This window comes from Gamsiella multidivaricata (genome assembly GCF_025024155.1).
Source record: "Gamsiella multidivaricata strain RSA 2152 chromosome Unknown BC939scaffold_9, whole genome shotgun sequence".
NCBI classification, from domain to species: domain Eukaryota; kingdom Fungi; phylum Mortierellomycota; class Mortierellomycetes; order Mortierellales; family Mortierellaceae; genus Gamsiella; species Gamsiella multidivaricata.
In genome coordinates this window covers 96008-119351 of record NW_026251717.1, presented here as the reverse complement: position 1 = coordinate 119351, position 23344 = coordinate 96008, and the positions used below count along the sequence as shown (strand labels likewise).

Below are 23344 nucleotides of genomic sequence, written 5' to 3'. Positions count from 1 at the left end.
GTACCATTCCTTCGAGATGCGCTCCCATAGCTCTTTGCAACTTTTCGGTGGTTCCCGGTGTGGTGTAGTGGCTCTATATCAGGTAAAAGTACTAGCTGTGAATATGTTGCTCAATAAAAGTCTCTTCTGCTTTACGAAGTCTCTACATAATAATTATCTTACGGTGTATGAATAAAGCTCCAGATGTGGGGGCACTGGTAAGAGATCTTTCAACGATGAGGATAATAAAGACAGCAAAACTATTTACAAGAATAATAAAGGCGACAACACACTCGGGTTAGGGATCTGCAAGGTCAAAGGGACTCTGTCTTGACTCCTGTGTCCAGACGTCGGCATCGAGGGGTACTGTTCTTGATCCTCCGCTCTTGTTCGTTATGAGACCATGATCATTACCTGTCGTGGGGCAGGCAGGTAATGTGAGCGGACTCGCAGGAACACTTGGGGGGGGGGGGGGGGGGGGGGGGCACTAGAGGTGCAGCAGTTCAGACGCACGGGTCCCGTCTCTACTCTTGCTGGGCGATATGCTATGAAGGCCAGCTGTGGCAGAGTATACCGATCGAAGGGTACAGTGTGTTGGGACAGGGATGCGTGGAGCGACTTGAAGTGTCGTGCGGGGGCAAGTGTTGAGCAAAGTATAGTGAGGAAACAGACCAGGAACCATTTGGTCCTGTCGTTCTGTGATATTTATTGACCAAAGAAAATTTCTATAAATGCAAACCCTATTGACTCTTGTCTAATTGCATGTCCTTCTACTTGCACATCCTGTAACTGCACGTGCAGCACGTGCCTGGTATGATCGTATGAGTGTCCTGTACCTATTCCTCCCATCGTGTCATATCAGGTGTTGTGTCCGTCCCTTGTACCTGGATACCCCGTCTATACTCCGTGTGGGTTTACCACACCACAGCGCTCCGGAAAATTCCTCTCTTCAGGTTTAGCTTGAGAAACTCGATAGTTTCCTTGCCAATCTTTCTTGGACGGCCTCCCTTGTTGATCGGCATCTTTTCCTTATTGGCGGAATAGATCCTTGCGACTGCTCTTTGCGAAATATCGAGTCGACGAGCGGTTTCCCGAGTCGAAACATTATCCATCATCAGGCTTATAGCTTCCTTGACCTTGAGTGGAGGGATCGGCCTCATTTTTGGCAGAGTGATGTACCGTGGTAAGATGTAACTATTTGCAAAAGAAAGCGATCCATTGTTTATGTAAAAATATTTATAACACTACGTTTAGTATTTTTTTACGAGTATGGTTCAAAACTGAGCCAATGATGTGGCCTCTACCAACGACTATACTTTATAACGGTTGCTGGTACCGACTTCATCTTTTATAAACGTCTTCTACAATGGCCAAAGAACACTTTTACAAAGTCTCAAGGTAATCCGATCGCTAGTTTGTGAGTATCAGCTCTCCGAGTAAAAATTTGCAAAACATTGGCTCAGTTTTGAACAGCACTGTATGCTGCGTAAGCTGATACGAAACCATTGGCACATTTAATTACCTGCTCTGTTGTTCCAGGTCGGTCTGGTGTCAATCGTCCATTAGGGCTAATGAACAGTGCAGGATGTTGCACTCCGGCAGCCTGTACCTCGCTCGTATAACTAGAGCAAGCCTTTCCTCGCTTGGATGGAGCCTCGGAGAAACTCAGGGCGCGCTTCTTGATCCCGCTTCTCCTGCTAGTGCTGCCGTCTGCAACAGAAGGCGCGTCTTGCGCTGCTGAGGCTGTGGGAACTGCGGGGGCTGTGGGCACTGCGAGAAAAGTCGCCGTTGCTGTTAGGATAGAAGCCGCTGATGCGCTGGTAGTTGTCGTAGCCGTTGCCTCAGCTCTCGTTTCCTTGGCGACTCTGTTACACGTCGCTTTGAAGGTCTTTGTTTGCAAGAATCCGAAGTACAGACTTATGTAAGACATCGACATGAACTTTCTTGCCCTGCAGATCATAAGCCAGCGTTCCTTTGGTGTCTTTTGTAGCTTTGGGTAGCCCAGTGACTCCCATCTGCTACAATAAAGGCCAAGTCAAAGTAGACAGCTAATGAAGATCGAGTTTGGTGCACGTATCCATTCGCAGAAGCATTCAAGACTCACGTTGAGAATATGCGACAGTGCTTGAGAGCTGATAAGGGAGTGGATGAGGGAAGAAGTGGGGTCAAGGATGTGAGGAATGATATTTCTTTTAAGACTCCAAAGTCTACGTCCAAAATGTTTGTATATTCATGCACTATGTTATGGAAACTGCAGTGTCCACACTGATTATCGATTATTTCATTCGTATCTAACAGTGATTGATCACTGTTCTCATAAACCACCTAGACTGGGGCAGCGAAAAACTGCAGTTGCTGCAAGATAATGTATTTCGTATCAGGAGGGAGCCTACGAGAAAATCATGGCGCCATAGGCTTCTAGACTGTAGTCTCCCTGGAGGATAGCATGATAGCAACAAGAATGAAGGTAATCATTTATCCTAGACAACTGGATTGTTAATTAGAGTCCTCGACAATAAGTAACGCGCCATATATTTTTTCAAATTGATTGAATGATTTCCGTATTGGGACGTATGAGGTATGGAGGTATGAGGCTGCTTACTGTCCCTAGTAGAGGTCACTCTTCGCGACGTCGTGGCGAGCGAGTAGGAGTTCCATTGAGGCGAAGGTGCAGGTACCTGTCGGGAGATGCAGCTATAACTCGAAGTGGCAAGCTGTTGGGCGAGCTGTTTGCGGCAACAGCTCCGCTTGGAGGGGACTCAATATCACTAGAAGGAGACGCGACATCACTGAGATATTGTAAAGGGTCGTCACTTGGCACGGACAGGAAGTCAGTTGGGGACCCCACAGGGCTGGTGTCTTGGTCAGTGTCAGTACCAACGCCAGTAGGCATAGCACCAGGGGTAATAAACGGGTTCTCCATTGAATAGATAGTCGCAATGAGTCTGTTGATGATGATGCTCCTCTTGCAATGTGCCCGTGGCTTCCGTTGCGCCCTCGGCATGCATGTGTGACCCTCACAATTGAGTGGAGAAATGGTATTGCTTGAAAATACGGGATGGCATGCCTTTTAGACGGGTCACCTCCCTGATGAATTGAAATTTTTATTTTAAAAAATATGTGGCATTCTCAATGAGGGTGATCCCATTTCGGCTCCTTCCTTAATACTAATTCCAAGCAAATGCCAAACAAGTTACATATCTAGATGCACCAGGGACCAGGTGTCAATATATGCCTAGAAAGAGGGGGTGGCAATCATAATAGTATTTTACACAATTGCAAAAAAGTGCATTCTCTTATTAAAATTCGTCCCATATATGGGATAAGGAATAAGGGGCTGAGAGAGAAAGAAAAAAGTGTGCGCAACTGCCTCATCACGAACTCCATCACCATCATCTCCCCCCCAATTCCTAAATGGTTTCTAAAACGCGTAACCTATGTCTGGACGGAAAGACGTGTCTGCTCCTGCTGGATCTCTTGTTCCTGAGGAGTCAGTCGTCACGCCTACAAAGACCACGCCCACCAGGACCCAGCTTCTAAATATTTCGCCCAGGAGAGGCGCGCGACTTGTTTCACTCTCCCCTAGCCTGAAAACGCTGGACTTTGGCGACTCCCCCCATCGCAGCACAACATCGCTCAACAGCTCCCCCATCCGCTACGGGTGACAGATCCCAGCCAATTCTCCACTTCGTTACGCCGGTACTTCCACTAAAGTCATCCCTAAGTGCAACAAGGCTGGTACCACTTCTTCACCAGTTCCTGTACCTAGCCCAGAGAGGCCGCCTCTAAAAAATGACAGCAATCCCCCTGCAGTCAATCCGGTCAAGAGAGCAACCCGTTTTGGAGCGTGGAGTCTCCTGCCGACGCCAGCATTGGCATTGATACGTTCAACCATGGCAGTTCAGTCTACGCACCCTCTGAATACCGATTCCTGGCACATGTCTTCAAGAAGCTGACCTCAACTGACACTCCTCCCACCGTTCGAGACTGGATGAAACCTCTTGGGAGGGGACTATCGCATCAGCTGTCGGCTCTGACTGGTGCAGGAGAGCGCACCTGCAGAAAGGTAGCGGATTTCGCAGAAAGTGGGACCATTGACAACAGAGAGAAGACTGACCGATCGGGACGATCTATAGATGGACTGGACGAGAACTTTGCCACCAAGATTCGCGACATCATCACTCAATCCAACAAAAAGGGCATTCCCAACTCAGCTAGCCGTATTTCGAACGAACTGAGGGCAGAATACAACATCGAGAGGTCTGCACGATCGATTACATGCGGCCTCCACAAGCCAGGGCTGTACTGAGGAAAAGGAAAATGTTACCTATCGACTCGGCTATCTTGAACGCCGCTTGAAGAACCAGATTAACAAAGGTGATAAGATCAGACCACATCGTCTCGAGGTGTTTTTTGGACGAGTCATATTGTCATCTCGATCAGGCTGCGGCAAACCGATGGGGTCCTAAGAAGGGTGGCATCGTTTCGGAACCAGGTCGGGAACCGCTTCTTGTCATATTCGCCACATTAGCTGTATCATGGAACAAGAACAAACGAAAGCTGCAGGCCCGATTTTGTGCAGGACAGTGTATACATCTGGCCTGCGATCGGGAAATCCCGCCTTGCGACGAAACCGAAAGAAGGCAAGAAGCAGTACGACTCTGCGCTGTAGCGCAATATCTCAAAGGAGATCCGCGATTCCAACATCATTGCTGACAATCGCGATTATCATGACAACTTCTTGGCATATTTATTTGAAAGCATCTTCAGGCAGCTATACATCAACCTTGAACAAATGGGATATGGTCTTCGCAATATTCACTACCACTTCCGCAAAATCAGCAAAAAGCCTGCCAGATCCACCAAGGTGGATGGTATGATCAAATGGGTTCAGGACAGGGGCCATGAACTGCCAGCGACTACACGACCAAACGGAGTACCAACTAAAGTGGAAATGTTGCAGCACATCAAAGACCTCCCCGATCGATCCAGCTATACCATTTATGACATTGCAGTTGACAATGATGGCCGCCTTATATACAAAATCCCTCCTTAACATTGCGAGCTCCAGCCAATTGAGAAAATCTGGGCAGTCGTCAAGCAAATGGTCGCCAGCCAAACCACAGGGGACCTGTCACGCCTGAATCTCAAGACGATGCTTGATAGACGCTTTGTAGGCATACCTCCTAGTACCTTTGTCTCTGCGTAGAAAGCTAGTGTCAGAATCGGACGAGATCAGTCGGTAATAAACCAGCGCAAGCCTCCACGACAGTAACGCCTTTAGTGAAAGGGCCTGAGGAGGAGGAGGACCATGAAGAGGCAATGCTGAATGAGGATCTTGTGGGAGAAGAAGCATGGACAGGAGCCCTTGAGGTGATCAACGCTGCTGATCCCTATGATAATAGCAACCTTTTCATTATAGATTCATCATCAACGGATAACCTAGAGAACAACGGCGGCAATATCCATGACGGCTACATAGGCATAGGCGATAATGGCGTTGAAATTTGTCTGGCCGAGGATGGCCTCCAAGGGGAGTATTATAGCTCCATTAAAATATGTCAAAATGGAGATGGGTCCGAAATCCAAATTTCTCTGATGCCATGCCTTTTGACTTGCCATGATTGTAGAGTGTCGTGAAGTTGGATGGAGCTTGCATGAACTCAACCAGAATGGCGAGCTGGTTGCTGCTGAAACGAAAAGCTAGAGCATACTGTTCCATCTCCGCCCTTCTCTTCCTCGCCTTGCCATCTCCTCGTCTTCTCTTTGATATTTTGGTGTTGTGAGGCTCCTCACACGCGTGTGCTGGCTCTTTTTTTTTTTTTTTTTTTTTTTCCGCTTTAATGGCATGCTAATGAGACTGTAGTGAAGTAGTATTTATATCTGAACACGTCTCTGGGTCTCAGCACACTTTACACCTGGCTCACAATCGATTCAAGAGAATCGAGCAGACGCATAGCAGCACGAAGTTGTCGGTAGATCTGACAGATATTTGAGATAGTCGCAGAGAAAGTACCGCAAGAAGCAAGGCAACCAGCAGGTGAATGCTCCTGTGCTAATCTCTATTCGGAGAAATCCACAATACAAATCAGCAGCTTTTCCCTGCACCAACTATGGACTGAAATGAAACTCATGAGTAAGTGTTTACTTGCTTTCTGCGCTACAAAAGCGTGCCGATCTGTCGCTTCACCTCCGACACAGCCTCATCGCTTCCACTCTCTTTGCCATGGTCATCACTCAGCTTGACACACTCCTTGCCCGCACACGAATACAACTTGATCACGATATTCATCGCATTGCTTGTCCCCTTTGCCCCCTCCAGACACTGATAATCATTCGTAAAATGCGTCCCGATCCCGAACGACACCTGAATCCCCTTCGCATCTGCTGCTTCCTGCAACTGGATCGCTTTCTCTGTATTCAGCCCATCCGAAAACACAATCCTCTTCATCTTGCGCATTTCGGGTCCCACCATCGGATCCTGATCGTAATGCTGGATAATGCGATCCATAAACTCAAATGGATCCCCGGAATCATGTCGCACGCCTGACCACTCCTTCGCGATCTTGCCCTTAAACGCCTTCAGGAACGCAGCCGTTGTGAACGTATCTGTTAATGCAATTCCGAGCACTTGGCCTGGGTAGGTCCTTGACCATCGCTCGAGCGCCACCTTATTCGCCTGGCTGGCATCCCGCAGGATCGCGGCCGTGCCCATATACCACTCATGCGCCATTGTCCCAATCGGTACTAGGTTCATCACATGCGCAAAATGCAGGTTACTCGTGCCGGTCAAGAACCCTTGCCCCGGCTGGGTCTTGACAGCCTCTGCAGGTGACGGCGATCCGGCGATAAGTCCTTCGAGCACGATCCGCTGCGTCTCATAGTCCCGTCGACGCCTGGTTCCAAACTCTGCAAATTTGGCTCCTGCATGAACCAATCGCCTGGCCTTTGTCTGTGCTGCCTCGAACTGCCCATCGTAGCTCCAGTCCTGGTCACCGAACCGGAAGTACGCCTCGGAGACGAGCGCCAAGATCGGTACCTCGTACAGGATCACCTCGTCCCACTTGCCCGTAATCATGATCCTGACCAACTCTGACCCATGTTCGCTAGTGTCAATTGATTTCTCTGCTTCTGTTCCTGCTCCTGTTGCTGCTGCTACTGCCGCGAACTTGATCTGAACCTGCTCCTCCGGTTTAAATCTGAACTCATTCTGCAACCAGTCGAGATAATCCTTTGTCAGATACGGGCACTTAGCCTCCAGAAACAAACGCTCGTCTGGCGTCAGGTGAAGGGCGGCCATGTCGTGGATCTTTTCCTTCAACCATGGAAGTGCCTTATGCGGCAGCTTGGCGAGGTCTGGGGATCGGTTCGTGAAAAGATAGTCGCAGGGCGTGTTAGGGTAGTGTTGGCGCACGGCCTGTTGCATGGTGAACTTGTAGAGGTCATTGTCGAGGATCGACGTGCACGCCAGAGAGTTTTGCTCCCTCTGTCGGCATTGTTGGGCAGACGACATGGTGTTGATGAGGATTGGATCAGAAATGATGAAGTGTAGGAAGCATGCCTCAAGACGCGATCTGAAGGTCTTTTTAAGACATTGGTGGCGACATAAAGTTCTAAAGTTCTTGTCAATAAATGCCACCATATATTTTTGACATGACAGGACTATTTTAAAATCTATAATATCGCGACTTATTGACGAGACCACTATCCCTGTAGTCCAGGTGTTTTCCTGTCCGCCCTGGCGCCTCTTCGGTCAAACCGCGAATCCGTGGTGCGATAGTGCCTCAGCAGGGACTAGTAGGCTCTTCTAGGCATCAAAATGAAGTGGCCAGGGTCAGTCAAGGAGCATTGGCAGGACAAGCAATTGGAAAGGGGCAAAGGAAAGGGATTCATTCGTGTGCCTATTAAAGTCAAGGTACAATCCAGGCTAAACAAAAACGCAAGCAACTGCGTTAGCAAGCGAGAAGAGCGGAAGCATATGGCGATGGAGAGTCTCAATATTATGAAAGGAGTCATGAATGAGGCGCGCCGTTGACTCAAAACCATCCACAGGACAATCCTCCATATCCCACGCTGACTCCTCAATCCATCTGCTTGGTTGTGATGTTGGAAACCAGAACACAAAACTAGATGGCCTCGATCCGTACCAAACCACAGCGAAAAAAGGACTTGCATCCATTCTAAGCGAGTATGAATACGGGGACAATCGAAGAGGAGTCGGCCAACGCCCAAATACTACCGTGGCCGGGGAAATGTCACGGATGAACCCGAGGGGATGTGCATTGAACGTCGTATCATGGACGCGAACCCTCTTTCTGAAGAACCTTCCATGAGTACCTATCCGCATTCATCGCTTTGAAACACTCTCATGCCTGCTGCAGTGCTGTATTTTTTGTATTTATGAGGCTGTAACCCCAACCTGAGCTGAACTCGGATTACTTGAAGTGTTTGTAATCATCATCCCGTTGTGCTGATCTTATTGCGGTTGTTGAAGAAATGATCGTTGTCCAGACGTACCTTTTGGTGAATGAATCAGTAATGAAGCGAGGGTCAATCTTCGGGGCCTTGGGCATATAGAGTTGAACATTTTTGGTACGTCACCCTCAATTTTAGTGGCAAACATTCAGAACGCGACTTAACATTTTCCCCTCTCCGCTTTTGGATCAAGGCGATTATGTGTCGTCAATAGACTCACTTTGGCGCCTCCTGAGCATTCGGTGCATTGGTATCCCTATGGTGCGCACACTTTCTGGTACATTGCGTATTACGTACATTGCCGGGCAACTACTATTTTCTATTATTTTTTTCGCTTCTTAGGGTGGACAATGGGCTGGCACCAGCATTACCCGCGGTGGATATAGCGGCTTCTTCTTCTTAGCAGATAAATGAGAATAAAGCATACAAAAACAAAAGAGAAAATGCGTTGCTGGGTGAGCTTGCAGCGCTGCAACTTGCTCGGAGGGTCTAAAAGTCATTATGTCACATGATTTATACGAATAAAACCATCACAGCCACGGTCCAGGCGCGTTTCCGACGCGTTCTAAGGGGAGTTCTTACGCAAAACCCGCCCTGTCTGCTATGCCTCCGACATCGTTCGAGGCGTAAAGACATACTACAGCTGCACATTATTCGTTGAAAGAAACCAAGTGTTTGTTTGATTGTCAAAATCACAACGACGGTTTCTATGTATCTTCAGGCATAAGGACAGGATACGACACTGTCCGTCGTGCCAGCATCATCATCTCAAAGAATGTTAGAGAACTACAACTGCGCGCGCAAGAGAAGAGCAGGATCGTCTTCAGATGGCATTTAATTTGTGTGGACCTTGCGCGCGGCGGCCCTACATCGAAATTGTGAGTGGTATGGATCGTGTCGTCGATGGCAAGGTTCCTTGTGTTTCACCGACACTTTATTGTCTTCAATGACTGTCCTCCTTGGAATATGATACTAAAAGGCAGTCGAGGAAATCAATACTCGAGGCGCTAACCAAAGGTAAGATGATAATCTGAGTAACGGCATCTGTTTAACAGTTTTTTGATTTGTTGACATGCTCACATTGCATTCCGCGCGGTTTAGCAGCTGTGTCTGTTACCACAAACCACAAAGCCGACCGCGAAGACTCTAGATGCGGGGCACGTGTCTGAGCCTCAATCATTATTGGACGAAAAGCAGCGTGGAAGCTGGATGGAAGATGGAGCGTCTCGCAAAACTCAATCAGATCGCAACCTCAATACGTCCTTCGAGGCTGCATTTCGTTGTTTCGCCGGCTTTGGAGCGGGATGTTTCATTTGATGAGCATGCTCGTCAAGGATGTTCCTGAGCTATGACATTTTGGCTCTTGCTGTATAGGGTAGCAAGCTTCATCAGTATCTGCTTCAACCTATTGCTATGTTGATATCTAATGATAGTTTTATTTTTTTCGCATATCGTTTTCCAACCAAGATCGGCACAGAAATAGACAGGCTGTTCCATTTGGAGCTATTGGATAACAAACCCATCTCTTTCACCCCACTCGACGCCGGACTTCTTGACCACTAGTTCAGAAGTGGACTCCGAGGAAGCAATGAGGGACTTGACCGGCAAAACGTCAGCGCTAGTTGAGATGGGTCGAAACCGTTGTTGGTAAATGCGACAATTCGGAGGCATCTCCGCTCGAGAGAGCCATAAAACAAGGATGCGTTAAACCAGTGGTAGGTGCTTGCGAGTTGAATATTGGGCACATGGACAACAGAAGCAGCTTCAGATGCGCTCTTCCTATGGGCTATAGGCTGGCGAACATCAATGCTGTAGTTCAAGGTTGCTAGATCGGGTCCCTCATATGCGAGTTCACGCAGCTAGATTGGTACCCACATAGCTTGAGATAGACGCACGTTGAGCATGATATCTCTTGATGTTACGACATAAGTGCATGTTCATTTTTACTTGTTCATATCTTTATTCATTTTTCAGCTATTAACTGCTTTGCTATCCGTTCCATCAGCCGGTACTCTTGCTGCTACTGTAGATTCTGCACCCGATACCGAAGCACGGCGGAATAGACCCCGGAGATATTGCATCGTCGGAGCCGAGGAGTTGGACATGACGTGCTTCGGAAACGACTCGATGCTCGACACACGGACATGATAAAGGCTCGAAGCATCGCTTTCAGACGCGGCCAACTCCATCGGCAGCCTTGATCTCTTCTCTGGCGTGACCGGGGAGGTCGTTTTGTAACTGGACTCTCGTCGTCCTGATCGAAGCTGTCCTTCTTCAATGGTATTTGAATCTCTGCCACTGGAGAGATAGAGTCGAGTTTTGGAAGCTAGCACGTCAAAGACACTGCGTTGGCGGTCGTTCTGTTCCATGATTTTGGAGAACGCTTGGTGGGCGGACGAGGTGGATGGTGAAGTGGGAGCGGTGATCGAGGAGGCAGATGAGGAGGGGTAGCCGGGTGCATGGGCCGGTTGACTCTCACGGGCAGCCATTTCTCCGGCAGTCATCGAAGACATAGAAGACATAGCGTCATCAGCGAATGCAATGGATGATGCAGCAGAGCCGTAGTCACGGCGGCGGTGGAGAGAACTGGAGGAACTCGAGTCACTGTACGCGTATTGTTGAGGGTGGTCAAATGTGGCATTGGCCACGAAGGACGCGACAACAGCCATAGGTGCAGTAAGATTGTGCATCTTGCTAGCGGCCTCGACAGTATTAAAAGATGCGTCAGAAGAGGTCCTGGCCTCTTCGGACGTAGACTGTGTTGTCGTGGACGCGACATCACTACTGCTGGCAGCGGTCGTAGTACTAAACAAGAATCTTCGAATTAGTGCGGGAGAGGACTGGGCGTCGGCGTTTGATGTTGCACAAGATTTCATTCGGTTTTCGTGAATGGTGTTGGTGTTATTATTGTTCTCCTGAGAAGATTCCGCCCTTTGCACAACAGGGGCCTGGACAATGAAATCGATGCCTGCACTGCTGTTGGTGCTCTTGGCGGGCCCTTGCCTCTCTTTAGACGATGCACTGATTTGGCTGCTAAGCATTTTGGGACGCAACCCATCCTTGTTGGTGCTGGTAATGTTTCCCTTTCTGCTGTTGCTATTATTGCCCTTGTTGTTCGTGGGGTTAAGTGTGCTCAAAGGTCTCCCAGTGTTACTGGCGATAGAGTCTGAACGACCCCTTGCATGCCCTGAGGGCTTGTTGTTATCGGCCTCGCCTCGGTGGTTTAGGTGGTTTGGCTGAAGGGAAATACGTCGTGCTGCTGCCCCACTAAGCCCTGGAGAGAATGGTACTTTCGAAGGACGTGCTGTCGTGGACGGGGAGGTTGGGGTGGATGGCCGAGACAATGTTGTGATAGATTGACGTCGGTCTGCGGGCATCATTGTTGGTATCTTGTTCTTCGTATCATTCTTGTTGAGGTCCTTCCAGGTCGCCAGTGATGACCAAGCGCCGACCCAGCGGGGTCGTTCGTTAACAGGAGGAGGACCCTTCGTTACGTCTCTTCCTGTAGCTCGTAATCCTCCGGCGCGTGAAACGCGAGTGGAAGACGAACTTCTAGACTCTCCTCCTCCTACCCTTGTCCTTTTCTCTCCTACAATGCTATGTGGACCTCCTAGACTGCCTTCTAAAGTGCCATGTTCTTCAGAGGATTCGCGCTCGTCCGTATCAGTCGAGCTACAGCGAGGGAGGAGGGAGGGGTCGAGCAGTAGTTGTAGCGGATGCAGAGGAAGTTGTGGGCTCTCAGATACATCTCCCCGGGCTGCAGCAATAGTATCTATATCCTTTGGATCCGCGATGGTGTCAGCTGTTAGATGGAGATGGGGATTGGGGAGGAGATGAGATCTTTGTGTGATATTGTCGCTAATGGTGCTGGTTGTGCATTTCCGAGGTGTTTTGGGTGTTGGGGGAGGTGTGCTGAGAGATGTCTGAGGGTCGTGAGAGTGTGCTATTTGCGATGGCGATGGCGATGATAGTAGAGGGAGATGGAAAGATTGGGCGAGAGAACAGTGGGAAAGACGGAAGGGATGGCGGGTAAAAAAAAAAGGCGGGACGACAATTAGTCAACTTGTTCATGAACAAACAAGCCGTTTTGTTATTTTTCCTTCGCCAACGTTTTTTTTTAGTTTATGCGCATTAATAACAATTATAGCCTATACCTTGTCGTTGGCTGCAGTCGATTTTTGAAAGCGTTTCCGTGGAGTTGTTGTCGTCCTTGTTATTGTCGTACTGGCTATCGGGAGAGTAGACGCCAGTTACACTCTGAGTTCGGCTCATTGTTGGAATATCAGTTACACTGTGTTACAGCACACTGTTGAATGCTTGGGCGAAGCACAACAGAAAAGTTAGCCTGGTCACAGGGTTGGACCGTGCTCGTCTTGTACTTGGCTCTTGGGGAGGATGAGGTGAAAAGGATTATAAGGTGGAGATGGCAATGAGAGGCAGAGTACTCAGTTGTGATACTCAGAAAGAAGGATTAATGGATCAGAAAGAGTACGGGGTGAGAAAGATGAAGAGGAGTGTTGTCCTTACGAAAAAATGGAAGTGTGCGTGTGAAGATGTGGATATGGGCAGCAGGGGACTCTTATTTGTGTGAGGCAGTGTGTGTAAATGTGGTTCAGGCACGGGGGACAGAAAATGAAGAAGAAAGAGAAAAGTGGATGCGGAATCAGATTCAGAATTCAACTTCCCGAACAAATGTCAATGAGGGCGATGGACCAACCTCAGCTCCCATCTCAACTGTGTTATCCTCATCGCCATGTAAAGGTTTATGCATGAGAGCAGCCTTTTTTACATTTTAACTTTTACTTTTCGATTCCTTTCCTTTTCCGTATCGGCATACCTTTGAGCATCCCATTACTGCTCCGCGTCTTTTTTTTTTTTGTTCGCACTTGGTCATCACCTCAATGCCGCAGTGTGAAATTGGTGGGATGAGGATCAATGCCTACATTCTTTAACACGGGCACCAGAGATGCATCTGAACAGTCTTGAGAAAGGCTGACGGATGTGGTTGTCTCCGCGCTACCCAATGGCTAGGCATAGCATTCAGGCACGATAGGTTTGTCAGGCAGATGAACAATGTATTTATTGTTCAGGACGTCCATTGCTAAGTAATGACTAGTTTGCGATTCTTGGACGACAAAGAGGACTCGTTCGTTTCATGACGACCCCTCAATGATCCTTCGCTGCCTATTTTCCGCTTTCGCCGCTCCATAAGGGGTGACGCATGGTCATCCTCCGCTGAGTCCTCGTCATCCAAAATCTCCTGAATGTGTCGTTCAGATATCTCGCCACCCACGTCGTCATCTTTGCTTACGCGACCAGCTGCACACTTAAACGGACGCTTCCCTATCCCAAATGGTGTACCAGCACTGTTGTCATCTGCTATCCTCGATGTATCTCTGCCAAAGACAATTTTGATAGAAGGCAGTATAGATGATGGAACTTTCGAAAGGAAAGGATTTGCGCGAGGCCCATTGACAATGTACCTATAGCAAAGAGTGGTGTCGTTAATAGATGCGCACATTTATGAAACAGTGAATGGCCAATTTTTAACAAATATACTTACGCCAGTGTAGAATATGCTGTAAAGTGAAAGTCTTCTCGAAGATAGCCGTTGATAATAAGGTGGTTGATTATCCGTTCATAGTCCTATCAATGAGATTATGACCGTTCGTCATTAGGGCTGGCCGATTCATCGTATCAGCTCTATCAGTAGACAATAGCTGGTAAAGCGCAAGGTACCCCTTACATCTTTGTTGGCTCGCTTAGGGACAACGTCTGTTTGGTATTCGTCCCGGACGACCTTGGCTATAGCCCGGAGAGACCCCACCCCCCTCCACGCTTCGACTAGCTTATTCAATGTCACTCGCTCGTTCACAGCCTTCAGCCGATCGACAAGAAGACATAGGGCGCGGACTTCTGTTCGCAAGTCCTCCGTGAAAATATCCGATCCTGCTAGGATGCAATTGTCGCAGAATCCGCATGGAGGTAGTTGTTGGGCAAGATGCTTCGAGAAGTGAGTGTCAAACAATTGATGGCGACATGTTCGGACATCCTGTGCGTATTTGGTCATGATGTATACTGAGATGATATGCAGACATGGTTAAGATCACAATTTTGACATTGAGAGATGAGATGGATGCGAACCGCCCACGGTATTTCATACCATTTGTGATTCCCTCGGGTTCTGTGATACAAAGAGTCGAGAGTCGGGAGGCGTCCTGATCGCGGTATAGCAATATGCAGTCTGCCGGCAAGCCATCGCGACCAGCGCGACCAGATTCTTGATAGTACCCTAGATGTGTTATAATTAAGGTTAAATATTAAATTCAACGCAAGTGAAGTTCGCAATCTTTGACAATGGTACTAAGTAGCATACCCTCCAGGGACTTTGCCATGCAGACGTGTATGACAAACCGGACGTTGGGGTGGTTGATACCCAGTCCAAATGCAATAGTCGCACAAACAACCTGAATACGGCCGTCTCTCCACTGCTCATGTATTAGGTCCTTCTCATGATCCTCGATGTCGGCATGGTAGGCACTTGTGGCAATATGATCATTGCTTGCTTTCGAGATTCCCTCCGCAAACACATGAGTATCTTTCTTGGACAGGCAATAAAGAATTCCATTCGACCGGGAATGTTGTTTCTGGATATAACTGGCCAAAAATTGAAACGTCTCATCGTTGGAGCTCGGCCGAGCCAACACTCTGTAGGCGAGGTTGGGTCGGAATAGAGGCGAGTCGAAGAGAAGTGTCCCACCAGTCTGCTCGATCGGCGCCATGTTCAACGTGGTTAAGACAGATTGTATGACAGCTTGAGATGCTGTTGCTGTCAAAGCCATGATTGGGGTGTGCGGGAAAAGAACCCGTAGAATACCCAACTTTTTGTAATCCGGTCGAAAGTCATGTCCAAGGTTGGAGCAGCAATGACATTCGTCAACAACAATCCGACTCAACCTCCCTGCGGTATAGACCTTTTCCAGGTGGCTCATGAAGCGTTTGGACTTGCTGATCTTTTCAGGCGTGACATAGACTAGTTTGAGAGTAATACTGGGGCCCTGTGCTGCAGTGTCAGAGTCCGCAATGTTGATTGATGTAATAGAGTTCTTGTTCTGCTGTTTGGATGTGCTTCCTTTTGGTAGAACTGGTCCGAGCATGGCATCCATGATCCGTTTGGATTCTTCTTTAGACGTGTAGGATGTCAACATGCCCACTCCAATCGAGGCCTCTTCCAGATGAAAGGCCTGATCCCGGATCAGCGACAAGAGCGGGGATACGACGAGGGTGATGCCTGGGGTGACCAGTGCTGGGAGTTGGTAGCACAGCGACTTGCCACCACCTACAGACCATGTTCAATCTCTTTAACACCCACAGTGATACCATCTTGAGAAGACAATTGGCGAGCCGATGCTTTCATACCTGTAGGCATGAGAACGAATGTATCCCGCTTGTCCAAGGAGGCATTCATGGCATGCAGTTGTTTGTCCCTCCAATTGGTGATATTCCAATGTGAGCGTGCCAACCGCTTCAGTTCCTTAGACCACGAGAAATCCTCTCGACCATAGTCCTTGTCCTGAGCTGTAGATGCTTGCCCCTTGCCTTGAGATAACGCGCTGTTGGAGGAGAGAGAGATCAGGAGAGTGTCCCTGTACTCTTCGAGCTCGATGCGACGGCATTTCAAGTCCGTGATCTGCTCCTCGATTGCGCTCAGTTCCTGGTCGATAACGGCGATCTCTGCCTGCGTGGCACTATTGTCTGAATCGTTGTTCATGCTTGATCCATGACGTTTCATCAACTCTTTCTAACAATGAAGCTGCAGGTTGTCTAGGACCTGCAGCTTCCATTGCCTTGGTTACATCACGTGCGAGGTCTACTGTTGTTTATTTTTGGCGGGTTGTTCCCTTGCAGAAATGCACAATGCTGATAAGATTATTGTTCGCAGAAAATCGCATTCCCCATCTGATAGAGAGCTCATATGGACTTTTACGCGGTTGTGATAATGCATATTTCAGATAGGTCTTCGTAAAGAATCATATGCATGTTTATAGGTTTACGTAAGGCCCTTAGCTCCCCAATCCCTTGGACTGGAAAAGGATTCCCGCCCTCTTTTAGATCGGACAGCTGGAAGCGAACATCAGTCTGTGCCCATGACCAAAACGACTTCCGAAATACACGACAAGAATCAACTTAATCAGCAATTTCCACAACAACCGTTTGATGGCAGCGAAAAAAGAGAAAGGCCGAGCATGGACAGCCAGCACCTTTTTGCCAGAGACAGCATCTCACACCACCAACCTGGACGCCATCAGTGAGGACGCAGTGGACGAAGATATGCTCGACGACGAGGACACTGCGCAGAACATCCTCAATATATCGTCCTCCCGTCTCCATATCTCATCCGCGGACGACGACTCCAGCAGCAACGGCTCCAGCAGCGGCCACAGCAGCGATGCTGCGGAGAGTGACGACAATGACGAGAATGACGCTGACGCGCATGCTCACGACCACGATGATGACGACGAAGGGAACTCCAGTCAGGACCAAGGAACATCCGAGGATAGCGACGATGACATGGAGAATGTGGCAGACAGAGTGGGCAGTGCGCAGGAACATAATGGACGCAAGGACACTTCCAAACGTTCACGTACTGGTCTCCCTATAAAGAAGAAACGTGCCTCTATTGGATCATTATCGACTTCGCCCTCAAAGATCGTCTCTGCAACCCCCACGAAAAAGATCACCAAAAAGTCAAAGAAGTCCGTCAAGGCAAAGAGCAGCAAGGGCTCCCTGAGTACCGCAGCAGCACGGCAGGCGACAGAGGAGGCGAAGTTGGAGGCTGCCAAGCCCATTGTGAGTCGGTTCCTGGAGCTCGAAAACACCAAGCTAAACGACAAGTTGCTTCAGGTCTTTATGATTAATGGTAAGCGCACGCTTTATTTGATATCTGTATTGCCTTGCATTTGAGCTGCTACGCAGCGCGACAATAACGTTTTTTTTATCACCAATTATGGTAGGCATGATACCATATGTTATTGAGAGCATCACTCGTTTGGATCCTGAGATCGCCAAGAATATCAGCAATGGCATGGACGATAATTACAACCAAGAGACGAAATTCATGACACGCGTGAAGCAGTGCCGGCGAATGCGCGACTACTCCGATCTGGATCTCATGAAGAAGTCCTATACCGCTATGAATTTTCTTACAAGGAATGATGTCTACAACGAGTTCATTCTCAGTAGTAGCCACCAGTCGATCGGTAAGGACATAATGCATGGCGAAAAGGAATGAACTGCAGGCACTTTTCTGAGGCTTGATTCTAATAGTTTTTTTTTTTTTTTTTTTGGCCTAGTCAAAGAGCTATTTAAGATCTTCAGACCGGAGTCGCAGGGGAACTTCTATCACTTCCAGAAAGTGTTCGAGACCATATTAAAGAAGTTCAGAGCGCAAACGATGACGACCCTCTTTGAAGACGTGGACTCAGAGACGGGCGTTATCAAGACGCCCTTGATCTTTGACATGCTACCATTCTTGGATCAGGCGCCCGTGGCTCTGTCGATGGTCAAAGTTCTATTTCCGACATTTACGTACGGCCTTGCGGAGAAAATTCAGGATTACTACAAGATCCTGCAAACAGGCCATTTCATGGAAATGCTCCTTGCCATGGTCACTCTGACGGAGGGTAGTGTATTAACCGCATCTATGGCAGTATACTCACGACATTAATTGGTATGGATGAAATTAATGACTAGATATGACTGTTTGATAGATCCGTCCCCAAATATGGCCGACTTTGTGGTTTCCCTTCTGGACGAGGCCACGCGCGCCAAGGAGGCGAAGATCGTCTTGACTTGTCTGGTAGATGATCCAATCTGGGCCGAGCGTCTAGCACAAGGAGTTCAATCTGCATCTGTTGCTAAACGTCATGGTTGTATTGAAATCATCTACTCCATACTGGTTCGCAGGTAAGTGCATGGCCACTGCCTTAATCTTTACGAATAGGATATGGGTCAATATACCCTTTCTGACGGTTGAACTATACAATTTTAGTATACAAGTACCTTTCCAGGACATGTTCCTCAATAGTATTTATATCAGAGAGCGGTCCTTTGACAGAGTCGAATCTCATCTAGAGCGGATCTCCATTGAGTTCGGAAAGCACCTCGCACCTCACATACCCGACCTATGCCGCGCTTTCACCGGATCGGAATCTAGTGGCGAACAGTACGCTGATGGAGCAACTATCTGAGCGTCTATGCTGTGACTCTGATCGTTGTCAACATACTGACCTCTAGTTACCTCTTGTGCCATCCACTCTTTTTATTAGGGTTATGCTGCCCGGGTACACAGTTCCTTGCTCATTCACCGTTGCTCGCCTGTGGCTTCTGGACTCAATATACCATTGTCTGGAGGACGTCAAGGATGACCCTATCCTCTTGGAGTCTATTCCAGAGGCGTTCTGGACTCTTTTGGTCGATAGCTTTTTCCGCTTTCGGTGAGCGACGTGGGTCAAGGAAAACAGCGTTGATATCAAGACGCAAGTGTCCAAAAATCTCACAAATTGATTTTCGATGACTTTCAATACTCATCATAGTTTCAACAATGCCTTTCATGTACAGTTTTACAAACTGTTCCGTGTAGTCCTGTACTCAGAGCAAGCGACTGTATACGACCGACTGTTTGTTAAGACCAATTTCGTCAGCCGTTTGATTGCGCACTACAAAAAAACAGAGCAGCCTACAGGGTCGAGGGGATACATCATTCTAATCCTCAACTGCATTCGACTGTCTGTGGAATTGGAGCAAAAGACCAGTGCGGGCGGAATTGAGAGTGCGACAGCCAGTACAGAGGCAGGCTCGATCTCACCAACATTCTGGACGAACTTGGTTCGCGTCAACCAGGAGTGGGAGAACTTTCAGGAGACACTGCGAGCGGCGACGCTAGAACAAATACGGGACACATTATGTGATATGGACCCGAACTTGCGGTTTCAATTTGCTCCGCTTCAGTCAAAGCATCCTAATGAGGCGCCACTCACCAAGAGACATATCGGGATCCCTGGTGTATCAGCTCGAGGCAACGACGGCATCGATCTTGGATCACAATGTAAACATGCAGTCATCTTTTACGCGCATCGGCACAAACGCGAATTCTTGCCTAATTGGCTATTATTCTTTCACGATTATCTTTACGGAAATAGACAGCAACTCGCTTGGGTTTGGAGTGCCGATGAAGTACGACCGTGCTGCAGAAGAGGAGGTCAAGAAGAAAGCAGAACAGGATCATGAGCTTCAGGTCCAAAAGGCGCTCGCAAACTTGATGCCGAATGTGGACTGGAGACTGATCCCGCCTCAGCGCGTTATCAATGCCGTGCTGGGAATCAACCAGGTCAAAGGCGAAGGCGGCGCTGCTGGGAAGCCCAAACTGATCATCCCGGATGGGAAAACCCCTGTTGTTGCGACAATGACGACGACTGCAAGTGAGGGTAATGAAAGCTTGAACGGATCAAGTCCTGCGTCGAAGGATGGCGCTGCGCCGGCGGCAACGAAGGCCAAGAAGAAGAAGAAGAATAAGAAAAAGCGTCAGATCAGCAGCGTGAATGCCGAAGGAACAGCGGATACGGATGAGGACGATCATCATCATTCTACAGAGGTAGGACAGAGCTCTAATGGAGAGTCGGGTTCAGAGAGCCATCCGGATACCACAGATTCTGAAGGCGAGGGGTCAGGGACGGATGGAGTAGCACACAAGGTCGCGAAGAGTAATGGAATAGGTTCAGAGGATTCGGCGATGGATTTGGAGGAAGAGCGACGGGAGAGGAGGAAGGAGAAGAAGCGGGAAAAGAAGCGGAAAAGCAAGATGAACAAGAAGAACAGGACGAGCACTCTTGCAGAGAACTCGGAGAGTAGTACCGAGTAGGTGTTTATTTTCGTTCCGACGCAGCTCACCCTTGAATTTCTTCTGTGAGAGTCGTTACTAACTGATTGCTTTATTTGCTTTCGAATATGCTTGTTGAAACTAGTTCTTCGTCAACGACTACGGAGGGCGAAGCCATGGAGCTGTAGAGCAGCCCGAAAAGCTTAATAAAAAGTTGCTGAATATGTATTGTACAAAAAACATTGCCCGGCAGCAACATCTTTATATTCGTTGCAACAAAGAAAGCACCATTGGTATCATTCACTCTGCTGTCTCCTTCAACAACTGCATATGGAACTTACACATCGGGCAAATGAGCCCTTATGTCGCATAATATCTCTATGGAAGCGATGTCAGTATTTTAGTCACTTTGATGGCGGACTGTTCAGTCCTCGCGCTCGTCCAGTCTAGTGGACCAGGTCTCCAAGCGTTTCCCCATCGTCTGGCCTGATAAAGAAGATCGTGTCGGGAGTTGTTCAGGTAAGGAAAAATGCGATCATTATTTTGGCCTCAAAACTCGACTGCTCGCCCTCTGAACCGATGCTGTCCATTCAGTTTCATAGCCCCCACTACATATTGTTTTGCATCATCAACCATATGCTGGCTGCCCACTGTTCCTCGGTTGCGTACGCCACCGATACCTCTTATCCCTCCGGATTCATATTCAAAAAGTATCAGGGCCCAGTTTCTGATCGCCATATTTTTCAAAGGCCCAGGGTTCTTCCAGCTCGCCGTATCCAAAAACATATTCAGATCCGAAATTGGGGCAGCTGTGCGAAAAGTAGTCGATCAATCGAACAAGAGCGCCCTCGATACCCAACATCTTGAGAGATGGATATCAATTTCTCGTCGCAAGTATCCTGGAATACCGAGGCGATTGATCGCAAGGAATATATTGCTGTGTTCGTCACGATAGTGTAATGAATTGGTTGTTAGCCAATGGTCTTCGAAGTGCTTCAGTCTATTTCAGATGGTGTCGTCTGGTGTGGCGGGTTCCGGTGTGTTCAGATGGGGGGCTCGCAGATCTGAGATCTTCTTCAATACTCCCCTGCGCCGTAATCCACTGCAGTCTTATGAATCTCATGTGCTATAGTTACTCATCCCGAAGAATACGGCTGTACAAAGTCTCGTCGCTCAAGATCCATGTATACGACACATACTTTTGTAGGAGTCCTAGGGGGATTCGATTGACGACCTGTATAGCAGCGGTATTCCAAAAGAGCGGAGGAGCATTTGTCGAAAATAACGTGAGGCAGATAGGCTGAGCAAGAGCTCCTTGAAGGGAAATACCTGTATCTTGAAGACGAATAAGAGAGATAATGTTTCAATGACACTCCACAGCAGAGCCTATTGGCCGATCAAGATGAGGGTCCGCGGGATCTAGCGAGTTTGCTATTTATGTTAAAAGAGACCTTTAATGATGAAGGATATGAATGAGTTGATGCTGAAGTGATGAGAAAATCAATATGAGGCGCGTACCCTTACACCACCAGCTGGCCGACTGTTTCCCAGTTGTGTTTTTCGATGCGTCGCCCTTGTGGATCTCTTGTAAAAGCGGTAAAGCAATGAGATTGGCAAATCAGCAAGGGACAACCGCAATGGCATGAATCGATCGACAATAGAGTGGAGCTTGGAACACGACGGCATAATGCGTGGATCTCCCTGCAAACGAACCCTGAATTAGTCGCGAGTATTTGGCCCAAAGGCTATGAACACGTCTTGTTTAGAAAGGCTTCCACAACACCTCACTTGTAATCAGCAAAGTTCTTACGGCCGCCTGCTACCACATTCAACCATTGATATCTTTTCACTTCGAAGTCTTATATAAGCTATATGGCTCTCTGTCATTCCCTCTATTCTTCACTCCCCCTACAACTACATAACTACACAACGAAAAAGAAACTACGCCCACCATGCCAGTCCTAATTGTAAAGACCGAAAACAATGAGCAAAATGAGCTCCGTGATATCGCTTTAATCGATACCAATGGCGCATTTGATAATGATGTCGTCTCGGAGCTCACTCCAGAACAGCAACGACAAAGAGTTGTGATAATACGCGTTAACAGACTTATTCTTTTGTATCGAGAACATCATTCGAGGTTGAGCGCCTTTGTCAAGGACCATATTCGAGGGTTGCGTATTCTAGTCTCCACGCACTATGAGTGGAATACCCCACCGGATCACTTCACATGGGGAAATATCTACGAGGATATCATCGAGGTCTTCGTCTCCAACTTTCCCGGCGAGCAGCTTCCAGGTCTTTGAGGCCCTGGATACTTGCAGGACCAAGAGTATTCTCATGCACAGAATTGAAAACGAATACAGGCACATATCGCATGAGACAAATACGTAGCGTTTCAATAATAGCCAGCTCGTTAATCTCAATAAAAACCAATGAAAAGCGCTATGAAGTCGGCAAATGGCTTTTTAATTGCTTCTAAAAACCCATTTTCGCAGCTTTGATAGCTTCAATTCTTTTTTTTTTTTTGACATGAACGACAATGACATGTAATGCTTGAAGGCTTTCAGAGTATAAATACACTGTCTTCATTTCAGATAAAGCGTTTGCTTCCTCTGCTCATTTTATCATCAAACCCAGCTTTCTTACCTTACGTCTATGATGAACGCCGCTACTCCCAACATCAGCGGTCTTGAAAAGGCGAGCGGCACTAACAGTCCATGACACCTGGACTCTATAGAAACCCCGCTAACCCTAATATCCATGTGGCCTGGCCCCAGAGCAGATGAGGGTCCTGGCTTTACTGACTAAATAGTGGGAAACGTGCAAGCTTTCACTCGGGCTGCTACGACATCTATATAATTACATAGAATTCATCTCTGGATATGATACTATATCAGCTCCGAGATACGCCTTCTACCAGGAACATCTGGCTGCTGTTTTTTTTTGAAGGCATTGATAAAGGGTTCAGTTGAAATTTCCAGAATGAAATGCTGCCAGGCGTAGTCATCA

At 48.0% G+C, this 23344-nt stretch overlaps 8 protein-coding genes across 8 annotated transcripts; 4 read left to right on the top strand and 4 right to left on the bottom strand.

Moving 5' to 3' along the window:
* Positions 1-893: 893 nt before the first annotated feature.
* BC939DRAFT_525902 (uncharacterized protein) lies at positions 894-2987 on the bottom strand (the record flags this gene model as incomplete). The annotated part of the gene is made up of 5 exons (XM_051561340.1): positions 894-1173; positions 1367-1389; positions 1502-1997; positions 2658-2747; positions 2857-2987. 5 exons carry the CDS (start codon positions 2985-2987, stop codon positions 894-896), a joined length of 1020 nt encoding a protein of 339 aa, XP_051415808.1.
* A 429-nt stretch (positions 2988-3416) lies between these two features.
* BC939DRAFT_523337 (uncharacterized protein) lies at positions 3417-4403 on the top strand (the record flags this gene model as incomplete). The annotated part of the gene is made up of 2 exons (XM_051561241.1): positions 3417-3469; positions 3793-4403. The coding sequence occupies 2 exons, from the start codon at positions 3417-3419 to the stop codon at positions 4286-4288; spliced, it is 549 nt and encodes a 182-aa protein (XP_051415807.1). The 3' UTR covers positions 4289-4403.
* A 1628-nt stretch (positions 4404-6031) lies between these two features.
* BC939DRAFT_440400 (nicotinate phosphoribosyltransferase) lies at positions 6032-7598 on the bottom strand. The gene has a single exon (XM_051554074.1). The coding sequence runs from the start codon at positions 7490-7492 to the stop codon at positions 6140-6142; it is 1353 nt and encodes a 450-aa protein (XP_051415806.1). The 5' UTR covers positions 7493-7598; the 3' UTR covers positions 6032-6139.
* Positions 7599-10400: 2802 nt separating this feature from the next.
* On the bottom strand, positions 10401-13202 carry BC939DRAFT_440394 (uncharacterized protein). Its single transcript, XM_051554073.1, has 2 exons — positions 12609-13202; positions 10401-12397 (listed from the first exon to the last, which is right to left on the bottom strand). Exons 1-2 carry the CDS (start codon positions 12724-12726, stop codon positions 10425-10427), a joined length of 2091 nt encoding a protein of 696 aa, XP_051415805.1. The 5' UTR covers positions 12727-13202; the 3' UTR covers positions 10401-10424.
* A 313-nt stretch (positions 13203-13515) lies between these two features.
* Positions 13516-16256, bottom strand: BC939DRAFT_440392 (P-loop containing nucleoside triphosphate hydrolase protein). The gene is made up of 6 exons (XM_051554072.1): positions 15874-16256; positions 14831-15793; positions 14618-14746; positions 14201-14532; positions 14018-14100; positions 13516-13937 (listed from the first exon to the last, which is right to left on the bottom strand). The coding sequence occupies exons 1-6, from the start codon at positions 16244-16246 to the stop codon at positions 13556-13558; spliced, it is 2262 nt and encodes a 753-aa protein (XP_051415804.1). The 5' UTR covers positions 16247-16256; the 3' UTR covers positions 13516-13555.
* A 139-nt stretch (positions 16257-16395) lies between these two features.
* Positions 16396-19284, top strand: BC939DRAFT_319928 (uncharacterized protein). Its single transcript, XM_051551516.1, has 8 exons — positions 16396-17374; positions 17469-17714; positions 17808-18137; positions 18225-18420; positions 18506-18512; positions 18589-18679; positions 18783-18959; positions 19075-19284. The coding sequence occupies exons 1-8, from the start codon at positions 16672-16674 to the stop codon at positions 19140-19142; spliced, it is 1818 nt and encodes a 605-aa protein (XP_051415803.1). The 5' UTR covers positions 16396-16671; the 3' UTR covers positions 19143-19284.
* A 254-nt stretch (positions 19285-19538) lies between these two features.
* BC939DRAFT_440389 (uncharacterized protein) lies at positions 19539-20598 on the top strand. Its single transcript, XM_051554071.1, has 2 exons — positions 19539-20370; positions 20478-20598. Exons 1-2 carry the CDS (start codon positions 19568-19570, stop codon positions 20518-20520), a joined length of 846 nt encoding a protein of 281 aa, XP_051415802.1. The 5' UTR covers positions 19539-19567; the 3' UTR covers positions 20521-20598.
* Positions 20599-22284: 1686 nt separating this feature from the next.
* Positions 22285-22638, top strand: BC939DRAFT_473933 (uncharacterized protein; the record flags this gene model as incomplete). Its single annotated transcript, XM_051558383.1, has 1 exon — positions 22285-22638. The coding sequence occupies one exon, from the start codon at positions 22285-22287 to the stop codon at positions 22636-22638; it is 354 nt and encodes a 117-aa protein (XP_051415801.1).
* Positions 22639-23344: the final 706 nt, after the last annotated feature.